Genomic DNA, 21,946 nt, shown 5'->3' with positions numbered 1-21,946 from the left:
TTTTTCAGATATTTAATTGTCTCACGTTACAACAAACAGCCTGTATACACTAGCTGAGTACACAGCATTGCCTGTGCATGTATTTACTCCAATCATCCATTAGTCACTCTCCTTCTTCCCCCTACCCCTTTCCTCTTTGAACGTTATCACGTTCGCCACAATAGGAGTCTGGTGGTTCTTACCCACACAGTATTTCTTTCCAGATTGTAACTAATATGTGTACCAAAATTTGTTAAAATCCAACCAGGTATTTGGGGAGAGCTTTTTACGCGTGCCTTTGCCCATGTTCACACATATCAAACATACTGCATATAAAACTTCCTGGCAGATTAAAACTGTGTGCCGGACCGAGACTCGAACTCGGAACTTTGCCTTTCGCGGGCAAGTGCTCTACCATCTGAGCTACCCAAGCCCGACTCACGCCCCATCCTCACAGCTTTACTTCCGCCAGTACCTCGTTTCCTACCTTCTAAACTTCACAGAAGCTCTCCTGCGAACCTCGCAGAACTAGCACTCCTGGAAGACGAGAGCTTCTGTGAAGTTTGAAAAATGGGAGACGAGGTACTGGCGGAAGTAAAGCTGTGAGGACGGGCCGTGAGTCGTGCTTGGGTAGCTCAGTTGGTGCCGGCACGGTAGCTCAGCGTGTTCGGACAGAGGGTTAGCTGCCCTCTGTAATTAAAAACTGAGTGAACGGATCAACAAAAAACCTAAATGACTGTCATCGGACGCCCGCCACGAACAAATTCATCCATCAATATAGAGCAAAATGAGGTTAAAAAAATGGTAGAGCACTTGCCCGCGAAAGGCAAAGGTCTCGAGTTCGAGTCTCGGTCCGGCACACAGTTTTAATCTGCCAGGAAGTTTCATATCAGCGCACACTCCGCTGCAGAGTGAAAATCTCATTCTGGATACTGCATGTATGTTTAACATATTTCACTCGTATTTCTATAAATATTTCACCTGTGTCTCTAGTGGATTTCGTCCCGAAGATTCATTTTCACGTAGCGCATTGTTTATAACGTATCTCCTAAAGTACGTGCTGTACATTGATGTAAAGCCTAAGGCCGTGTCGCACGTAAGCGTCAGAAGCGACCGACAGCGAACGACGTCTGGATACTCGACACTCAAGCGACAAGCAGCAGCATTGGGCGAACAACTCGGGTGTTCTGCGTGCGAGCGACCATCTCTCGCTACAAGATGACTACTTAGATCCGGCCAGTTTCTATAAAACGGCGCCTCTAAGCTGTAGAATACTGTACCTGGAGAGTAAGGCTACAAAATTAGCTTTGCTTAGGAAAATAAAGCGAAAAGGAATGCTATGCGTGAAATTTACAATGGAAGGAATCTTCATGGATAATTTCATAATTTATATCATCAACTATGAAGATCAGACTAATTCTTCGAATACACGTGAATGAGCAGAGGAGCATTAGACTATCTCATCAATAAATTAAAGACGAATGATTTTTACATGATCAAGAACTTTTAACAGCCAATAAATGCGGAAGAATGACTGACTACTGTAAATGCAAAGAACAACACAGCAACCAAAGGCTAGCTGTGGTGTAATAGCCGGCACGGTAGTTCAGCATGTTCGGTCAGAGGGTTAGCTGCCCTCTGTAATAAAAAAACTGAGTTAATCGATCAACAACGAACTTAAAAGGATGTCTTACGACGTCCGCCCCGAGCAGATGAAGCGAACAAAATGAGATTAAAAAAAAAAACAAAAAAAACCGGTAACATTCCCGGATTGTCAGTGGAGGTTATGTGAAAAGGTCGTGAGTTCGATCCCAGCCATTTCGTATATTTCAACTGCTTCAGCTACAATTCTGTATACTAAGTTTTATGTATACTGTTTACACTGCATCGCTAAGTATATTTTTAAACTCTTGCCAAAGTACGTGATCTGTAAATATATACGCACCTATCCCAGTATATCACACACAGTAAACTCCTAATAAATTACATTGAACAACCATGAAATTTTACAGATGTTTGAAGTTGCCAACGTAATTCATCAGCAGTCAGTGTCAAGGCCGAGAGTTTCAGTTAATCTAAATAGTCTGTAAAAGTAAAGCATACAAAATGTTTGAAAAGAAAGGCAATATTTTTGTGAAATGAGTTGTCTAAAAGTATAAAATAAAAAATATTAGGGAAACGTTTGAAGCATCTTATTTCCTGTTCATGATTTCGAGCATCATTCAAAGGCACGTAGAACGTTTCTCTGATATAATTATTTCTTTCACACATCATTTCACAAAATATTTGACTGATTTCTTTCATTTTTTATTTTCAAGTTTTATTCAGAAAGCATGATCATACCGATTCCTCTTTTGCCTTCCTACCGTCTTCTGTTCTCGAAAATCCTACCTTTGGTACTTGATTCGAAGGAAGCCTTTTTGACGTTTAAATACCACACCAATGTATCTTTTTATGAGCAAAATAGCTACATCTTGAACAGATGAACTTTTTGACACTTAATTTACGTAGCTTGGCAGCAGCTTTTCGTGAAATATTTCATTTTTTCCTCAACTCATTAATTAAGTTTTTCTTAATTACCCTAATACTTTCAGGCAGTTAAATATTTTCATGCAAAACTAGACCTCACTGGTCACTTTGATACCCCGTTTGCGTTTCTCTCTTTTTGTTTGGCTATGAAAATTCGGACAAAACCTCACGGTGTAATTTATAGGAAGTCTTGTTTTTGCTCTGCTCACGCGTTCACAAAAACTTATCGAGTGTTAATCATACGCTAAAATAGCCCTTCCTGCGTACTGTCATTTCCAAAAAAAACGTCATTTCGATATCTTGAACCGTTTAGGAGATACAACGATTTTTACGACCACTTGATTCGCGATGCGCAGGAAATGATTCGGACGCACCGCGAGCAACCTGTCTGCGGATACTACAACCAATATCTCAAGAATGAAAAGAGAGATTCTTCCGGTCTCAACTTTAAATACAATTTAGATATATTGGTTACATTTCATACGCAATAATGTATGGCCTAAAATGAACTATACGGAAAGTGTACGCAATGCGGCTTTACCTCTGCATAACTCTTAAAAATTTCGTGCTGTCGTGTACTCAGTTTCGTGCAGCACAGTAAACTATGACGAATAGCGAAAATAAATTCAGACCGTTATCGAGCAAAGATATCAACCTGGATTGTGCGGAAGAATCACATTTTTTCGCCGAATAGTTTTCTTATAATGGAATGATAAGTATTTCATAGCTACCGGACCGCCCGCTCCGCTGTTTCGCGGAGAAGACACGTGGCTCTGGGGCGTACTGAAGCGACAAGATTCGAAGACGTTTGAATTCAATCGTCGCAAGTTGTAGCAGAGAACAGGCAGCGCCGCAGACTTCGCACACGTAGGACGCTTCTGTAACCATAACCTGCGGTGATGTTACGTCGCCTGACGCTGCAGCGCGCTGTCGGTCGTTTCTGTCGATTACGTAGGACGCGGCCTTGTGTCTGCTCGGCGCTGGGCCCCCATGTTTACCGCCGCCGCTGCCGCTTCCTCGTGCAAGCTATCTGTCGTCCTACTGGGCACATCTTGTGACACTACTGCCACACCACACCACGCTTCAATTTGTTCACCTGCTTTCCGAGAAACCTCAAAAAGATTGTGCTGTTTGCAAAACTTCAGCCAGCGGGAAGCTTTCACAGAGTGAAGCCTTCTGGCGCACTCCCTTGTGCGGAGCTAAACATATAATTGCGTCACGCACCATAGACTCTACATAAGTCATTATAGGCATCAGAACGAACTGACACTTACGGCTAAGGCCATTTTCCTTGACTTCCGGAAGGCGTTCGATACAGTTCCGCACTGTCGCCTGATAAACAAAGTAGCCTACGGATATCAGACCAGCTGTGTGGCTGGATTGAAGAGTTTTTAGCAAACAGAACACAGCATGTTGTTCTCAATGGAGAGACGTCTACAGACGTTAAAGTAACCTTTCTCAAAGTGGGATAAATGTATTGTCGGGGCGGCTTGTGTGAGAAAATGGCTCTGAGCACTATGGGACTTAACATCCGTGGTCATCAGTCCCCTAGAACTTAGAACTACTTAAACCTAATTAACCTAAGGACATCACACACATCCATGCCCGAGGCAGGATTCGAACCTGCGACCGTAGCGGTCGCGCAGTTCCAAACTGACGCGCCTAGAACCGCTCGACCACAACGGCCGGCTAAAATAACCTCTGGCGGGCCACAGGGGAGTGTTATGGAACCATTGCTTTTCACAATATATATAAATGACGTAGTAGATAGTGTCGGAAGTTCCATGCGGCCGCGCGGGATTAGCCAAGCGGTCAAGGTGCTGCAGACATGGACTGTGCGGCTGGTCCCGGCGGAGGTTCGAGTCCTCCCTCGGGCATGTGTGTGTGTGTTTGTCCTTAGGATAATTTAGGTTAAATAGTGTGTAAGCTTAGGGACTGATGACCTAAGCAGTTAAGTCCCATAAGATTTCACACACATTTTCGCGGATGATGCTGTAGTATGCAGAGAAGTTGCAGCATTAGAAAATTGCAGCGAAATGCAGGAAGATCTGCAGCGGATAGGCACTTGGTGCAGGGAGTGGCAACTGACCCTTAACATAGACAAATGTAATGTATTGCGGATACACAGAAAGAAGGTTCAAATGGCTCTGAGCACTATGGGACTCAACATCTTAGGTCATAAGTCCCCTAGAACTTAGAACTACTTAAACCAAACGAACCTAAGGACATCACACACACCCATGCCCGAGGCAGGATTCGAACCTGCGACCGTAGCAGTCCCACAGAAAGAAGGATCCTTTATTGTATGATTATATGATAGCGGAACAAACACTGGTAGCAGTTACTTCTGTAAAATATCTGGGAGTACGCGTACGGAACGATTTGAAGTGGAATGATCATATAAAATTAATTGTTGGTAAGGCGCATGCCAGGTTGAGATTCATTGGGAGAGACCTTAGAACATGTAGTCCATCAACAAAGGAGGTGGCTTACAAAACACTCGTTCCACCTATACTTGAGTATTGCTCATCAGTGTGGGATCCGTACCAGGTCGGGTTGACAGAGGAGATAGAGAAGATCCAAGGAAGAGCGGCGCGTTTCGTCACAGGGTTTTGTGGTAAGCGTGATAGCGTTACGGAGATGTTTAGCAAACCCAAGTGGCAGACTCTGCAAGAGAGGCGCTCTGCATCGCGGTGTAGCTTGCTGTCCAGGTTTCGAGAGGGTGCGTTTCTGGATGAGGTATTGAATATATTGCTTTCCCCTTCTTATACCTCCCGAGGAGATCACGAATGTAAAATTAAAGAGATTCGAGCACGCACGGAGGCTTTCCGGAAGTCGTTCTTCCCGCGAACCATACGCGACTGGGACAGGAAAGGGCTGTAACGAGTAGATACAAGAGAACCACATGTAATCATGCCAAGACGACAGATTCGAGAGAGAGAGAGAGAGAGAGAGAGAGAGAGAGAGAGAGAGAGAGAGAGAGAGAGAGAGGCACGTAAAGTGCCCTCCGCCACACACCGGCACTGCACCATAAAGATGTGATATCCATTGTATCTACATTGACTATGTCGCTCTCCAACATACAATTATTCTTCTGCAAAACACTCACTGTCTATGTGTTGAAAGCAGTAAATGTCCTTCAACGGATAAGCCAGAGAAAACAGTCGAAAAGTTGGTTGAATGGCCGGCCGGGGTGACCGAGCAATTCTAGGCGCTACGGTCTGGAACCGCGCGACCGCTACGGTCGCAGGTTCGAATCCTTCCTTTGGCATGGATGTGTGTGATGTCCTTAGGTTATTTAGGTTTAAATAGTTCTTAGTTCTAGGGGACTGATGACCTCAGAAGTTAAGTCCCATAGTGCTCAGAGCCATTTGAACCATTTTCTGGTTAAATGTTGGATAAATAGTTTTAAATATTAGACAAATTCCGAGCAGCAGTAGTATTAGGTGCTAATGTAAGCTGTATATCAGTATATATATGAAATTTATGCTATCCTTGTTGTGCACAGAGCCCATTTCATCTTCTATCAGTAAACTTCACACGCTCTTGCAGAATCAGTATCCTATTAATATCTATTTATCCAGTTGTTTTTAAGACCCCAAACACATATGACTTGCAAATCGCATATATTGATAGAGAATACCACAGCATGCAGAATAAAAAAAAAAAAGAGAAAAAAAACCGTTTCCTCATACTCACAAAACTAGTGGCAGAGTGACAATGTCGTCTTGTCGCCGTCTCTCTCTCTCTCTCTCTCTCTCTCTCTCTCTCGAATCTGTCGTCTTCGCATGATTACATGTGGTTCTCTTGTATCTACTCGTTACAGCCCTTCTCCGCATGATTACCCCCATCTGTACAATGTTTTTTCATTTCTAAATGTATGTGTGACATCATGTCTCTACCACCTTATTTGTAAATAAGTCTAAATATTTTTTCCAAAGGGGTGTCTGCAAGCTGTCTTGACCTTTAGCGTAGATTTGTCAATTTGGCAAGTTTGGGAACAGATGGTGCCATGTTTCTAATGATTCTCTTCCTTTGTACAATCTTGTAGCTTTCTAGGAAAATATCAGAGAGATCTCCAGACATTCTGACGCAATACATATTTCACGAAAAACTTCGGCAGCTTCCTATGTATAAACAGAGATCCTGTATGACCAGGCCATATCCGGATCTTCCTGTTTGGCTGGCATTTTGTCATGATTCCTTATTTTCCACATTTTCCCATATTCTGTTGCGTAAATGTACAAGTGTATGTATGCATTTGTTGCTTTCATTACCATCCAACTGTGATACACATCCCCAACTGAGCTGCCATACTATCTGCAAGTTATACTTCTCCAAGTGTCAACAGACACAACAAAATGGTTCAAATGGCTCTGAACACTGTGGGACTTAACTGCTGTGGTCATCAGTCCCCTAGAACTTAGAACTACTTAAACCTAACTAACCTAAGGACATCACACACTACCATGCCCGAGGCAGGATTCGAACCTGCGACCGTAGCGGTCGCGCCGTTCCAGACTGTAGCGCCTAGAACCGCTCGGCCACTCTGGCCGGCTCAACACACACAACACAAAGTCCCAAAGTCTGTGCTAAAGAAACGCATGCATGTACATGGGTTGCTGTTCACGTTGAATGTTGAAATTTTTCTGTCATAAACACTGTTACACGCATCTCATTTGCGCTATTTAGTGTGTATTGGCTTCTCACAGGACCCTCGTACATACTTCCCAGACCTGCCATGAGTTGATGCATTTCTGGACACTATCTCAGATCATACATGAATGAATATGTTCCAAGTATTACCGTGAAATTTTTTCATAGATGGATACACCCCGAACACTATCCTGGGATTCGTGCCGGTGGATCAACCCCAACCATTATTCCAGACCTTGTGCAGGTGGATCTGCCCCAGACAGGATCCCCAGACATAGCACATGGTAGATCCACACATAGTAGTATCCCTGGATGTAGCATGTTCTGCAACCACTGTGAGCAATGTTCCAGAATTAATGCAGGCAGATCCACCTTTCAGGTGCTACTTCCAACACATCCGAGAGAGTGGGGGCCCAATGGGAATATAACACTCACACAAAACATAACTGAGCTGTGTGTTTGTGTTGACAGCAGAATTATGTTAACACTCAGCTTCCACAACAATCCATGTTCATGTGTGTGTTTATAAGCTTTAGCTTTGGCAGCTAGAGGGATCTGTGTTGACATTCTGAGGAAGTATACTTTATAGGTACCACGGCTAGTTTGCGACACTGCATCATAGATGGACAGTAATGTAAGCAGTAAGAGATTATATACGTTTGTACATTTCCGTATAGAATATGGAAAAGTGAGAAAAATACGTGAAAACGGCTAAATATACGTTAAAATCGCCGGCCAGAGTGGCCGAGCGGTTCTAGGCGCTACAGTCTGGAACCGCGCGACCGCTACGGTCGCAGGTTCGAATCCTGCCTCGGGCATGGATGTGTGTGATGTCCTTAGGTTAGTTAGGTTTAAGTAGTTCTAAGTTCTAGGGGACTGATGACCTCAGAAGTTAAGTCCCATAGTGCTCAGAGCCATTTGAACCATTTTTTTACGTTAAAATCCGGATACGACCTAGTCATACCGGATATCTGTATTTATACATAGGAAGGAGACGAAATTTCTTGTGATATAATCACAAAACCAAAGTGTCTGGAAATGTCTTCGATATTTTCCTTGAAACCCACAAGTTCGTATCAAGGAAGAGAATCGCTGGAATCACAGCACCGTCTGTTCCCAAATTGACCGAGAAATCTGCGCCAAGGTTTGAGAGAGGTCGCACAGCCTTAGAAAAAAAATATATGGAGTTTGCTCAGCCCGCATCTCGTGGTCGTGCGGTAGCGTTCTCGCTTCCCACGCCCGGGTTCCCGGGTTCGATTCCCGGCGGGATCAGGGATTTTCTCTGCCTCGTGATGGCTGGGTGTTGTGTGATGTCCTTAGGTTAGTTAGGTTTAAGTAGTTCTAAGTTCTAGGGGACTGATGACCTAAGATGTTAAGTCCCATAGTGCTCAGAGCCATTTTTTGAGTTTGCTCATACAGAGGGAAGGAGACACGTGATGTCATACATACACTTAGAAATTAAAAATAAAAAGCATTGTACAGGCGGGTTAATCCGTGGAGAGGGCTGTAACGAACAGAAATAAGAGGGAGAATGGCACATAACACTGCATATGCTTTAATAGTGGAAAGACGATGCATTCGAGAGAGAGAGAGAGTAAGTGAGTGTAATTGCACCCTCATTTATAGGGTATAACCGAAAATGATGGCGTTTGGATTCTTTACTCATATCTTTTTGCTACCGATATGCATAATCGATTCAACTGCGTTAGATAGGCGGAGGTCTAATGGAAAATATTATCCATGTGCCTATAATTAACGCAGAAATTTATTACGCAAACATATGCTCGTCTAAAGCACTGCAGAATAATGTATAAGCACTCTTCGCAGTGTGTTTTCCGCAAAACATTCGGATTTTTACTATTAAAAACAGTCTTGACCACAATTTATTTAATAAGGTGACCGGTTTCGACCACTACTGTGGTCATCTTCAGACCATTGAGTAGGAACCTCTTTGTTGGAGACTGTTTTTAATAGTAATTATTTATAAGACATTGATCACTGCTGTTCCCACAATGCATTCAAAAGTAATTCGGATTTTTATCTTTTTTTTTAAATACACATCAGAGGTCAGTAAAAGGTTGATGCAGCCATGAAGCTTTATTACCACTTATCGCCCGCAGGCGGAGTCTGCGCGAAGCAGCTGCCCGAAGCCTCTGGACATTACGTGAGGCTCTCGTGAGCCTTCGCTGGCCGAATAAAAACTTATCTTCACTACCTTCTGTTACTATTTTTACTTTTACTGCGGGAGCGTTGCGTAGCGTCATAGCTGCTGGACTCTGACTTGTAACTGAAACGTCTGAAACGAACTGAAGTTCATTCCATGAATTTTAGCTGCAGTAGCTTGCTGTGTTAGAAGGAAATTTTATTTTTCCCGGCTCACTGTGTTGTCTAATGTCGCAGTTTACTCTGATGCCGAGCTCTCAGTTGGTGGTGGTGGTGGTGGTGGTGGTGGTAAGTTCCTATGGGAACAAACCACTGAGGTCATCGGTCCCTACGCTTACACACTACTTAATCTAACTTAAACTAACTTACGCAAAGGACAAAACACACACACACACACACACACACACACATACACACACACACTCATGCCCGAAGGAGGACTCGAAACTCCTACGGGGAGAGCCGCGCGAACCGTGGCAAGGCGTCCAAGACCACGCGGTTACTCCGCGTGGATGATGCAGAGCTCTCCCTGGCCTTAAGCACTGACTCGTCGAAGCGACATGCGCTCTGACTGAGTAGAAAATAGAATGCATCGTCTGTCCTCGATTTTTAACTAACATGTTGGTAAGCCTCAGTGTGCGCTTCAATCTCTCTAATCTTACCTTCAGGATCTTTACGTGAAATATACGTAGAAGGAAGCAATACATTCTTGGAATCTTACCAGTAAATCACAGCGTGACGGATGCTTATGCTCTTGCTGCGTCTGCGACTTACTACACGAACGTGTGACAAAACGTGGATTTTCTCTATTTCGTGTATCAGCCATATCTGGTAATGGCTCCTGACTATCGTCTAATACTCTAGTGTCCGTGAAACGAGCTGTTTTGTAAACTGCCTCCTTCATGCATAGATTGCACTCCGTAGCCGTTCTTCCAATGAATGTTAGTCTGGCATCTGTCTTTCCTTCGATTAGTTTTATGTGGTCATTCAAATTGTGTTGCTCCGTACCCATACCGATGTTTAACGGATGTGACTAATCCCAGCATCGACAATCATGTAATCATACAATAACGGTTCTTTCGGCCTGCTTATGCTCAGTACATTGCATTTACCGCCAATCGCAGCACAAAGCGTCGATCCTTCTTGTACTCGGCGACTTGACTGTATACAGCAGCATTGACCACGAAAATCTTCAACGAGCATCTGACGTTATCTACTTCGTCATTTACACGTATTGCCAACTCCGGTACTGGCTGTGAGACAACGGAGAAGGCATTCACGTGACGAGAAACAGCGGGTGGACTTGCCATTGAAAGTTATGGATTCACACCATTGCAACATTCGTAGACATGAGATAGAGGGATAGAGGCCTGCTACTCTATGTGATCAAAAGTAGCCGGACACCTGGCTGAAAATGACTCAAAAGTTCGTGGCACCCTCCATCGGTAATGCTGCAATTCAATATGGTGTTGGTCCACCCTTAGCCTTGATGATAGCTTCCACTCTAGAATGGCATACGGTCAGTCAGGTGTTGGAATGTTTCTTGGGAAATGGCAGCCCATTCTTTACGGAGTGCTGCACTGAGGAGAGGTATCGACGTCGGTCGGTGAGGCCTGGCACGAAGTCGGCGTTACAAAACATCCCAAAGATGTTCTGTAGGATTCACGTGAGGACTCTGTGCAGGCCAGTCCATTACGGGGATGTTATTGTCGTGTAGCTTTCCGCCACAGGCCGTCCATTATGAACAGGTGCTCAGTCGTGTTGAAAGATGTAATCGCCATCCCCCCATTGCTCTTCAACAGTGGGAAGCAAGAAGGTGCGTAAAACATCAATGTAGGCCTGTGCTGTGATAGTGCCACGCAAAGCAACAAGGGTTGAAAGCCCCCCATGAAAATTACGACCACACAATAACACCACCGCCTCCGAATTTTACTGTTGGCACTAAACACGCTGGCAGATGACGTTCACCAGGCATATGACGTTCACTAGGCGTTCGCCATACTCACACCCTGCCATCGGATCTCCCCGTTGTGTACCGTGATTCGTCACTCCACACGACGTTTTTCCACTGTCCAATCGTCCAGTGTTTACGCTCCTTACACTAAGCTAGGCGTCGTTTGGCATTTACCGGCGTGATGTATGGCTTATGAGCAGACGCTCGACCATGAAATCCAAGTTTGCTCACCTCCCGTCTAACTGTCATAGTACTTGCAGTGGATCCGGATGCAGTTTGGAATTCCTGTGTGATGGTCTCGATAGATGTCCACCTATTACACATTACGACCCTCTTCAACTGTCGGCTGTCTCTGTCAGTCAACAGACGAGGTCAGCCTGTACGCTTTTGTGCTGTGCGTATCCCTTCACGTTTCCACTTCACTATCACGTCAGAATCAGTGGCCCTAGGGATGTTTAGGAATGTGGAAATCTCGCGTACAGACGTATGACGCAAGTGACACCCAATCACCTGACTACGTGCGAATTCCGTGAGTTCCACGGAGCGGCCCATTCTGCCCTCTCAAAATGTCTAATGACTACTGAGGTCGCTGATATGGAGTACCTGGCAGTAGGTGGCAGCACAGTGCACCTAATATGAAAAACGTATGTTTTTGGGGGTGTCCGGATACTTTTATAGTGTATATTTTGTACGCAACCTGCAGAATTTCATATCCAAAATTCTGGCGTTTTTTCAGTCATTTGTCACTCGTTTCAATCCTGGAAACGAATTGTTAACGTGAACCGTCGTACAGCTTGTACGTCCTCCTCTAACTGGCTGCGTATAATCGCAGTGGCGCGCGGTTAGAGGCCCCATGTACGGATTGCGTGTTCCCCCCCCCCCCCCCCTCCCCCTCTCCCGCCTACCGCCCCCCGCCTGAGGTTCGAGTCCTCCCTCGGGCATGGGTGTGTGTGTTGCTCTTAGCGTAAGTTAGTTTAAGTAGTGTGTATGTGTAGGGACCGATGACTTCAGCAGTTTGGTCCCTTAGGAATTCACACACATTTGAACATTTGAACGGACGGCAACGACATCGTCAAACGGAACTGTGCGAGAACTTCAGTACAACCGCACTTCACAAAACGGCGAAACTGGGCTTAAGAGACGTGATATAAAAATTTTCAGTTTATTAGAACAATTAGAACACGTAAGAGTTTCTTTTGTAGTTTGTTTCCAGCAAATAGCAAAACCGTAATTCATAACCAATGTTCTTCACAAAGGTTGTATGGTAAAATTAGCCACGCTACTGAGAAGTCATCAAACCATTTCAAAACTTATGCATTTATTTGCTACAGAATTTGTAAGGGGCAGTTAAACGAAAACGAGACAGTTGGAAAAAAGTAGGTTATCTGTTTATTATTTCAAAAGTAATCGCCGCAACTGTTAATACATTTATCCCACTGTGAGAGAAGACGATGAGTGCCATTATGGAGAAGTATTTGCGGTTGCCTACGGAAACACGATTGTACCCAGCCATCCACCTCTTCGTCCGAAGCAAATGATGGCAACGAATGTCTTTCTTCGGAGCTCCAAAAATATGGAAATCGCAAGGGGAGAGTTCAGGATTTTGTGGAGGATATGTAAGAGCATCCGAGTGAAACTTCTGCAGCGTACTCGAAACAATCTTTGTAACAAGTGGGCGGGCATTACCCTGCAACAGAATCATGCTGTCCCATAACTTTCCTAAGCGTTTGACGTCGAAGGCCCGCTCCAATTCTTTCAAAGTGACCACACCTTAGGCGACGTTGTGGAACACAGCACCACAATAACCAGTGAGCACTTGCAGTCAAAGAAAATGTCGTCGAGACTGTCGCGGAGGTGGAATGCCTCTCGTCTGACTACGCTGTGTGATCAAAAGTATCTGGACACTTGGCTGAAAATGACTTCAAAGTTCGTGTCGCCCTCCATCGGTAACGCTGGAATTCAATATGGTGTTGGCCCACCCGTAGCCTTGATGACAGCTTCCACTCTCGTAGGCATACGTTCATTCAGTTGCTGGAAGGTTCCTTGGATAATGGCAGCCGCTCCACCATGAAATCCAAGTTTGCTCACCTCCTGCCTAACTGTCATAGTACTTGCCGTGGATCCTGATGCAGTTTGGAATTCCCGTGTGATAGTCTGGATGGATACCTGCCTATTACACATTACGACCCTCTTCAACTGTCGGCGGTCTCTTGTCAGTCAACAGACGAGGCCGGCCTGTACGCTTTTGTGCTGTACGTGTCCCTTCACGTTTCCCCTTCACTATCACATCGAAAACATTGGACCCAGGGATGTTTAGGAGTGTGGAAATCTTGCTTTCAAACGCATGACAAGCTACTCCCAATCACCTGACCACATTCGAAGTCCGTGAATTCAACGGAGCGCCCCATTCTGCTCTCTCACGATGTCTTATGACTACTGAGGTCGCTGATATCGAGTACCTGGTAGTAGGTGGCAGCACAATGCACCTAATATGAAAAACGTATGTTTTTGGGGGTGTCCGGATACTTTTGATTACATAGCGTGTATAGGGCAGACCATGACGCGCTGAACTTCTTTCTCGCAGTCACTTGCGGTGTGGCATGTTTCGGTCGGCACAACTCTCTTCAGTTCGGCAGAATCGTATTGTCAGGACAGTTTACCCTCCGCTGTTTGTTCGTGGTTTGAGGGACATTCACAGATCCACTGACGATTTGCACAAAGAGGCGCAGTTTAACAATCTATTGTTACTAGCCTTTGAATCTGAATGGGAACCACAGAAGAGAGGGATGAAAATTCTCGATATGTATTGTTCTGTCGCATAAGCGACGGGTACTGTAAATTACGTATGAAACTAGATTAAAAGACCACGCAGAAAGAATTAAAAAATTTAGGTGAAAATGAAGGGAAGAATGATCGACAGACGGGATTAATTTTTATGTGCTAGAAGCACTTTGTGCTAAATTTGCAGGCATGGAGCACTTGAAATTGGTGGTATAAATAGTAAAATTTCTGAAGTCGCACGCATTATTCCGATGTAGAGATGGGTCGTTCGCGAGCTGACGGGTCCAAAGAAACGATTCATCAAGATGAACGAAACGAGCGATGAAAGAATTCGAAGGAGCGGTCCTAAAGTTCACTTCGTCCGCGGCTTTCTACTTATAGTTCCCGGCAACGGGAAACGGTGGGTCTCGTTCACGTCGGCCGGTCTCGTTCCAGCCTCGGTCCCGTTCCCATCTGTCTCGGTCTCGCTCGGCCGGACTCGTCTTTCTTCGCGTGGCCACTCGACGCAGTTCCACTGTCGACTGCTCATAGTTAGTTCAGTATAGAGTTGTTCGTTTCGTTCGCTGCGCACGCCAATTCTAGATCTGCTTCAAACCCTTTTTGAACTCTGAACTTCTGGTTCTTTTCGTATTCCATTCAGCGCCCATGACCGGTAATATAAATGTATTTTATAATTACGTAGCCGGCCGCGGTGGCCGAGCGGTTCTAAGCGCTTCAGTCCGGAACCGTGCGGCTGCTACGGTCGCATGTTCGAATCCTGCCTCGGGCATGGATGTGTGTGATGTCCTTAGGTTAGTTAGTTTTAAGTAGTTCTAAGTTCTAGGGGACTGATGACCTCAGATGTTAAGTCCCATAGTGCTCAGAGCCATTTTTATAATTACGTAAATTACATAAAATTACGTGGTATGTAAGAAATACATCTTTTCAGTTAACAAGACGGCATGTCAGCTTACTTCACTATTTATATAAACAGCAGAAGAAATACTTGTAAAAAGGCAAGGTTTATTTGGTTATTACACATGCAAAGGAAGTCGGCACGGCACACACGAGTGGCCATTTTCCGTCTTTTTCTTGATCCAAGTTAAAAGAGCATGTTCATTGTTATGGAAGGCAGACCGACTTACAACCGAATGAAGTCGACGTTCCATAATCGAGTGTCTGGTGTCACATTTTGTATAGAGAATATGATAACTTCTACAATATTTCAATGGTACAGGGTGGCCCACTAAAAATCGGCCCCGAGTACTAGACTGCTCATTGTCGCCTACCAATCGTCAGCTATTGTTTCGAAGTTGTTGTTTGCATTAGCTTATTTGTTATTCCTTCACTGCCTAATTATTACATGTTTATCTGTTCTGCTCGTAGCGGTCAACAAATCGTGCGTAATTGGCGATCAGTCCGCACTCGGGGCCGGTTTTTCGTGCGCTGCCTTATATTATTTCATTGCGATCAGCCACATAACGCTACAGTTGGCTAAACGAGAGGTTTTGCAGAATCATGAAAATTACAAGTGTGTGTGAATTCTGTTATGAATAAAAATTCTGTACTCCAGGGGTGAGGCAAGTGCCCCCTCTTGGCGCCTTCCATCTTCAGCCACCTATGTTACTAATTTTCAGTTTTTCACAAGAACCGTATACCAAGCACAAATGAACGGTGAACGATTAAAAATGAACGCTCCCCAAAAAAGAGCGACTACCAGTGAATTAATTCCCTAGGATGAACGAGTTTTCCCATCTCTATTCCAGTGTCAGTTGCAACAGTTTTCGATGGAACTGAACGGAGAATATGTACACGTTACATATTACTGCAAATTACATTAGTCAAATGAAAGGGCATGCCTGGAACGATTTTTCGATTTAAAGCTCGCTATTGTTGAATTTGTGAAGGAAACAGGTGTACAGGAACGAAAATTAGAACATCCGGAATGATTGCAGACATCGCATTTTAAGTGAACCTGATGGCACACTGCCCACAGTAAGACAGTACTAGGTGAGAAACAATTACTTTCTGATTTTATGTGGATGCGTTTAAAAAGAAAATCGCGTTGTAGAAGGGACATATTCCAGTCCAGTTTCCCTAGTCCACTGGTGTTAAAAAAAACGCGAGGTTAGAAGAATTCACTGTAGCTTTGAAAGAATTACAGTTACAGTTTCTAAAACGTGTTGAGGACACTGTACGTCTTATATCTCTTGTCGAGATTTTTTCAAGACCGTTTGAAATTTCAGTTGAAAGTGCCCCTGTGCGTGTGCAGTGTAACTGATTGATCTTCAGCGTAATTCGAATTTTAAAGACGAACCCCTTTAACGCTAAAAGTGTCTATGATGTCTACATTGCTTTCCTCAAGTAATGTTTCCACGTCTTCATGATGAGGTTGCTAAAGTACTGCCATATTTCCGCCAATATACAAGGTGTATTATAATTAATGGCGTAAACGCACAACGTTGAAAGTAAACGATACTAAAAGCAAAAAAGTCTCAGTAAACATAGGGTCGAAAATGCATACCTTAAGAGCTACGAGCAATGTTTCAACTTCGATACTGTGAAACAAATCTCTTCTACTAATTGAATTTTCACGAATAAGGAGGGATGCGAATTTTCCCTTACTGAATTGACTCTCATTCATCATATGTAAAATCCACGACTGAACATTCCAATACGCAAAAGCATAGGGAACAATTCTCAACCTTTGTCGAGAAAAAAAAATCATTCAAAGATTGATGATGCAGGTCTTTTGCACTTGGTATGTACTCGTCACTCCGGGCCAGCAGAGGCTCAGCAATAAGCGCTCTGCTCGTGCATGCGGAATCGATGTTATGAGTTCACATATACGTTAATTTTTTCAGTTTGTTCCCATCTGAGCTAGTATATTATGTTTACTGTTGTATTTGATATTTATACATGCATACGGCACGTTGTGTGGCCTGAAAACTCTGTTCAAGGAAATCCTTTATGCAGAAATATGATCTGACCGTGGAACACATTCAAACTATGATTCATAGCATCTATGTTCCATTCTTTCGGTGGAAGTGATGATCTGCTCAGAACATCTGCACGCAAACAAATTTTCAATTTATAGTAGGGAGCGAACTAAGGACACACATTAATCCAGCGATTGAAAAACGTACTTTGGTTAGTCGTCCAACAATTCTCACGGTAGCTACCGAATATGAATCATCATATTAGCACGTTGAGTAGACATTTCAAAATTTTACGTGTGATAGTCCCTTAAAATGTGATATGAACAGGTTGAATGGCAATTTGAAATTTTTATATACTATCTTCCTGTAAAAAGTTTTTGTTGGGCACATAACTTACGTATTTATGAATGGCAGATATATGAAGAGCACATTTTTTACTTGCGTAAATGAGTGAAATGAGTGTACGTTGAAAAATAAACCTCCTAGAAGATCGGTTTGATCCTAGGACCTCATTTTACGCATCAGTGCGCTACCAGTCCCCAAATATAGTCTGAACGTATTATTTATTCCGGACAGCATCAATAATTTTGAATCTGATTTGCTCGAGATTTGTCCAAAATTGCATGAACTTGATTTATGTCTAAAATGGGTGAGCAAGCTTCCGTCCCCTACCCTGTAAGAAGATAGCTATATGCCTTAGCATTACCGTTTTTCGAACTTCTGCAGGAACACCATTTATGCAGAAGTGACAAACGTCATCCGGAAACCATGCACTCTTTGCTAACGAGAAACCGTGGTATTGAGTTCTACGTACAAACGGAGACCCTTTACAGTATAATGCTGTCCTCGTACATCAGCGTTCGCAGCCGAATAAGAGTCAATTTCTAAATGCAAGAGAATCTAAATACAAGAGAATCTTCTTTTTTTTCATTTTTGTCCCTATTTTCCCACAGTACGACTGCCACTACAAAGAAGCAGCGGAAAATTAGAATCTTACGCATGTAATTTTACTTCTTACAAATTACCTTACATCTTTAGTTTCGCGGTTCACTATATCAAATTAATGCCCGCCTCTTGGGAAGGATGGCAGATGTCAGTACACGTAAGCTTACGAGTCTAACCAAGCGAGGTTGGCAGTCGAGGTATTAGACCAACAAACCACTGGTCCGCGTTCGAGTCTTGGTCGTGGCATTTTTTCATTCGATGTTTTTTTCGGTCCATCTGATAATATTCTAATCATCGGAATACTTTTCTTTGCGTCTCTGCATCGGGCGGTGCATTTGGCAACCTGAATCGGATATGTTTTCCACCAGCAATGCGGCGAGATTTCGTTCGTATGTTGCGAGAATTGTTTATGTTTTGCCTGTTTCTATGATAAGTGTCACCCCAGTCATTGCGAAAACGCTGGGATTACGCAATAATTTACTTACAGTGTATTTTTGTTCTTTAAATGCAAAGAAAAGAACTTTATTTATATATACTTATTTGATAATTAATCACACCTTCCATTGTTTTACTGCAGTAAAAGGGAAAGAAAAGTACCCTGCTTATCAGAATATTATCAGATGCAGCGGAAAAAAGCGTCGACTAAAGGACGACAAGGACCACGAATCGAACACGGACCCGCAGTCTGGTAGTCTAACAACTTCATTTTTGTTCTCTGCAGCTGGTCGGGGTGGACGTCATATGACAACTGTTCCAGTTGATTTTTGAATATTTCACTCAGTTCGTTTTCATTACGCAGGGCAGCTAGCCCCCTGACTGAACACGCTGAGATACCTCGTCATTAACTTTGACCTCGACTTTTTTCAGTTACTGGAGAATGTCTAGAAAAGAGCCGAAATACGTTTATCTTTATTTTCAATATAGAACGGCCTTGCAAATATTTATCAATGTCGGTGACCCATATGTCAGACACTCTCCTTGTCGGATTAGGTGATGAAAGGGGCGAATGGTGGAGCCATGTAATAGTATGAACGTTTCTTACATTCAAAATGTAGTTTCTGTATTATTATTGAAAAAAAAACAAGAAATAAAAACATCATTATTTGCTTAGATACGATGGCCTCGAGAAATTCATTAATTGCAACTCTGTCCTCTGTTGCACACGTTTCTTTTTCTCGTATTCGGACATTCGAAGTTTATCGAATAAATTCGACATAATGTTTGCGATATTCGATATTATTAAAATTATATGAGTTTGTTTTTGATGAGGAAAAGATAATGAGATATATGTAGAAATGCAAGAAAAATGTGACAAAGGGAAAACTCGAGCTGCCATTTTCTGACCAGTGGTATGTTAGCTGATCAGAGTTAATAAACAACCTTCTTTTAGCAAAACTCGGTGCTCAGAGTTTTCATTTGAAATAATCGTGTGTACTAGCATTAACTCCCAATAGATGATCGTTGATCATTTTTATAAGACACCGACTTGTTATAAATTAACTGCAGCTGTAAAGGTTCAGAATCGGTTGTAGACATTCGTAGCTTTGTATAGGAAATATAAATATGAATTAGGCTTACAGCTGACAGTGTATTTCGAGTAATATTCTGTAATTTGTGCGCTTAAGACGCGCTATTAATAAAATTAATAACCACTCTACACTGCTAGTCGATGTTTTATTTTTCTTTGGGTACCGCTAGAATGCTTGTTTCGGGATCAATCTATGACACCCGGTAGCTTTTTATATTTTACGTATCTATAGAGGGAACTGTCGCATGTGGTAACACAGTTTGTTTATATTTGTTAGATTCACACTAATATTTTAGTTGTAACATCAATAGTATATGTTGAAACCAGTGGACGAGACCATTAGAACGAAATCTTCACTCTCGAGAAAACCACCAGCGACCCGCCACGAAAAATAATTGTCGCCATTCTATTGACTGAAAAAGCAGTGGGAGGAAATCGTCGCAAGGCCTGTCCGAACATCATGGTGCAGTGTGGCCCGTAGCGATTCGTAACAAAAGGTGTAGAAACGATATCTTTTTTTCTGTACCGTCAACTCATAAGTGTCGTTAGCGTGGCACCAGCATGTGTGCCCGAGTAGCTCCCACTAAAAACGTCTGTCATGTCGATCTGGTGTAAGCAAGGCTACTTTAAGTGATCCATAATTCCTTTCCGTCCTCTAATTCACGGAATTTCGTGCTATGTAAGCGTCTTTTCCATTCTAATTCAGAAATGTCAGAATAATGTTGCCCGTATTGTAGCATCTTAACTTTTATTACTGTCTTCATTCACTGAAACTATGACGAAAGGGATGGATGAAAAAATGTCATACGCAAGTAGTTTAGCGTATAACACCGTGGTGAAACGTGCAAAGCAGTTTGAAAATACATTTGCGATGTCCACCTCAGAAAAGAAACTGCGTGAGTTGTTTTTCTGGATATGCTCATCGTAGATTGAGTGTTTTCCTCTCAGCTTTCGTTTCGTGTAAGATTTACTGGTTACACAGGTGACTTTATGTTGGTAGCATTATGTCCCGTAGCCTGTAATTCTGCGTGTTAGACAGCAAATCTGTGCTGTAGAGCATAATGAATAGACGAGGGGTCTCGCGAATTCTGTCACCGACCGTACATGAATAAATGTTAGGTGATTCAGGGGTTTACCGTAGGCGGAATAAAATAGCAAAAATTTCTGTCATGCAGCTGGTCATTGGGTCGGATAACAGTTACACATGCTGCTTCAGATCTGTGCCAGAGATGATCAGTGGAAGTGGCTGGCCAGTGCTGGCGTGCCAGTCTGTCTGCAACCATTAGCCGATGCTTTTAGTGTGCCACGTGTGCTGGTCGAGGCAACCTCTGTATCCAGGTAGATCAGGGCACTGTGGGCAACAGGGGTTTTTCGTTATCTTGTCGAAAGATAACATTACGGGTGACCGCGAAGGTACGACACAGCCGTCCACTTTACACACCAGACGTGTAACGGCTGCTGTCTAAATTAAAGGCTATGAAAACCAGACGAAAGGGTGATGTGTCCATAGATTTTAATATGCGCGAGTGTCTGGCACATACCACAAGTGCCCTCTCTCGGCGAAACCATCTGCCCTAGTGCTTTCACACTCTCGTCTCGATAGTTCATAGGCGAAGTACTGGTGCTAAACTGTTCGCATTGACCTTGTGCCCATTATCATGTTGTACAAATGGAGAAGATGTCTTAATTATTGACGACGCCTTCCGCACAATTGTTTTATTAATCTCCATTGCATGATGTAATTTTAGTAAGTAACTAAAAGATTTTGTGCCTGTATTACGCTGGTAATTTCACTGTTACTTAAGCTTTAGTGTTTCTTATTTCTGATGCTAAGATTTTGCTAATGAAAGTGTCTTCCTGTTCAGAACTTTTTACTTCTGATGAAGGTATATTTATATATGCCGAAACCTTGGTCAAGAATTTTAATAAATTTTTATCCTGCAACTGTTTTGGCTGTCGTCCTTTATCGTGAAGAATTTCAAAAGTTGCTGTTTCAGCCATGTTTAAAATCTTGGTATATATTTGTGGGCGATATTCCTGGGCGAGGTGAGGCTAATGAAATGACTGATGTGGCAGATGTCGGCGCTGGTGTGCGAGCGGGCAGCGCGCGACGGCCTGAAGCTGTCGCTGAACCGGTCGCTGTCGGAGCCGGCGGGCAGCAACAAGCGCTGCAAGCTGGACCCGCTGAGCCTGCCCGCGACCCCCAGCCCGTGCGCCGAGGCGCAGCCGCTGCTCGCCAGCGCCGTGCAGATCGTCTACCCGGACGCCCTCGCCGCGCGCCTCGTCCTCGGCGGCGACAAGTAAGTACACCATCGGCACCTAGAAAGCGAGGCGCATTCCTTCGGCGCGGCAGCGTTGGGCAGAGAAAGGAGCGACTTTCACTTCGGACAGACTTGACAATTGACAAAGCCTCCAAAACTCAATAATATGACAATTGCAAGACGAGGTCAACGTAGTGTACTCCCGAGAATGAGCGGAGCCTTCAACACCGCG

General features: G+C 43.6%; 1 protein-coding gene across 1 annotated transcript in view; it reads left to right on the top strand.

Moving 5' to 3' along the window:
- LOC124722729 (dual specificity protein phosphatase 10) overlaps positions 1 to 21,946 on the top strand; it is a 228,982-nt gene that overhangs the window by 35,131 nt on the left and 171,905 nt on the right. The window contains exon 2 of the mRNA XM_047247870.1: positions 21,530 to 21,753. Within this exon, the coding sequence (XP_047103826.1) occupies positions 21,530 to 21,753 (224 nt within the window). The remainder of the gene's footprint in view (positions 1 to 21,529; positions 21,754 to 21,946) is intronic.

This window comes from Schistocerca piceifrons, chromosome X (assembly GCF_021461385.2).
Source record: "Schistocerca piceifrons isolate TAMUIC-IGC-003096 chromosome X, iqSchPice1.1, whole genome shotgun sequence".
NCBI classification, from domain to species: domain Eukaryota; kingdom Metazoa; phylum Arthropoda; class Insecta; order Orthoptera; family Acrididae; genus Schistocerca; species Schistocerca piceifrons.
The sequence above is the reverse complement of the archived record's forward strand: the minus strand, read 5'-3'. Positions and strand labels throughout refer to the sequence as shown.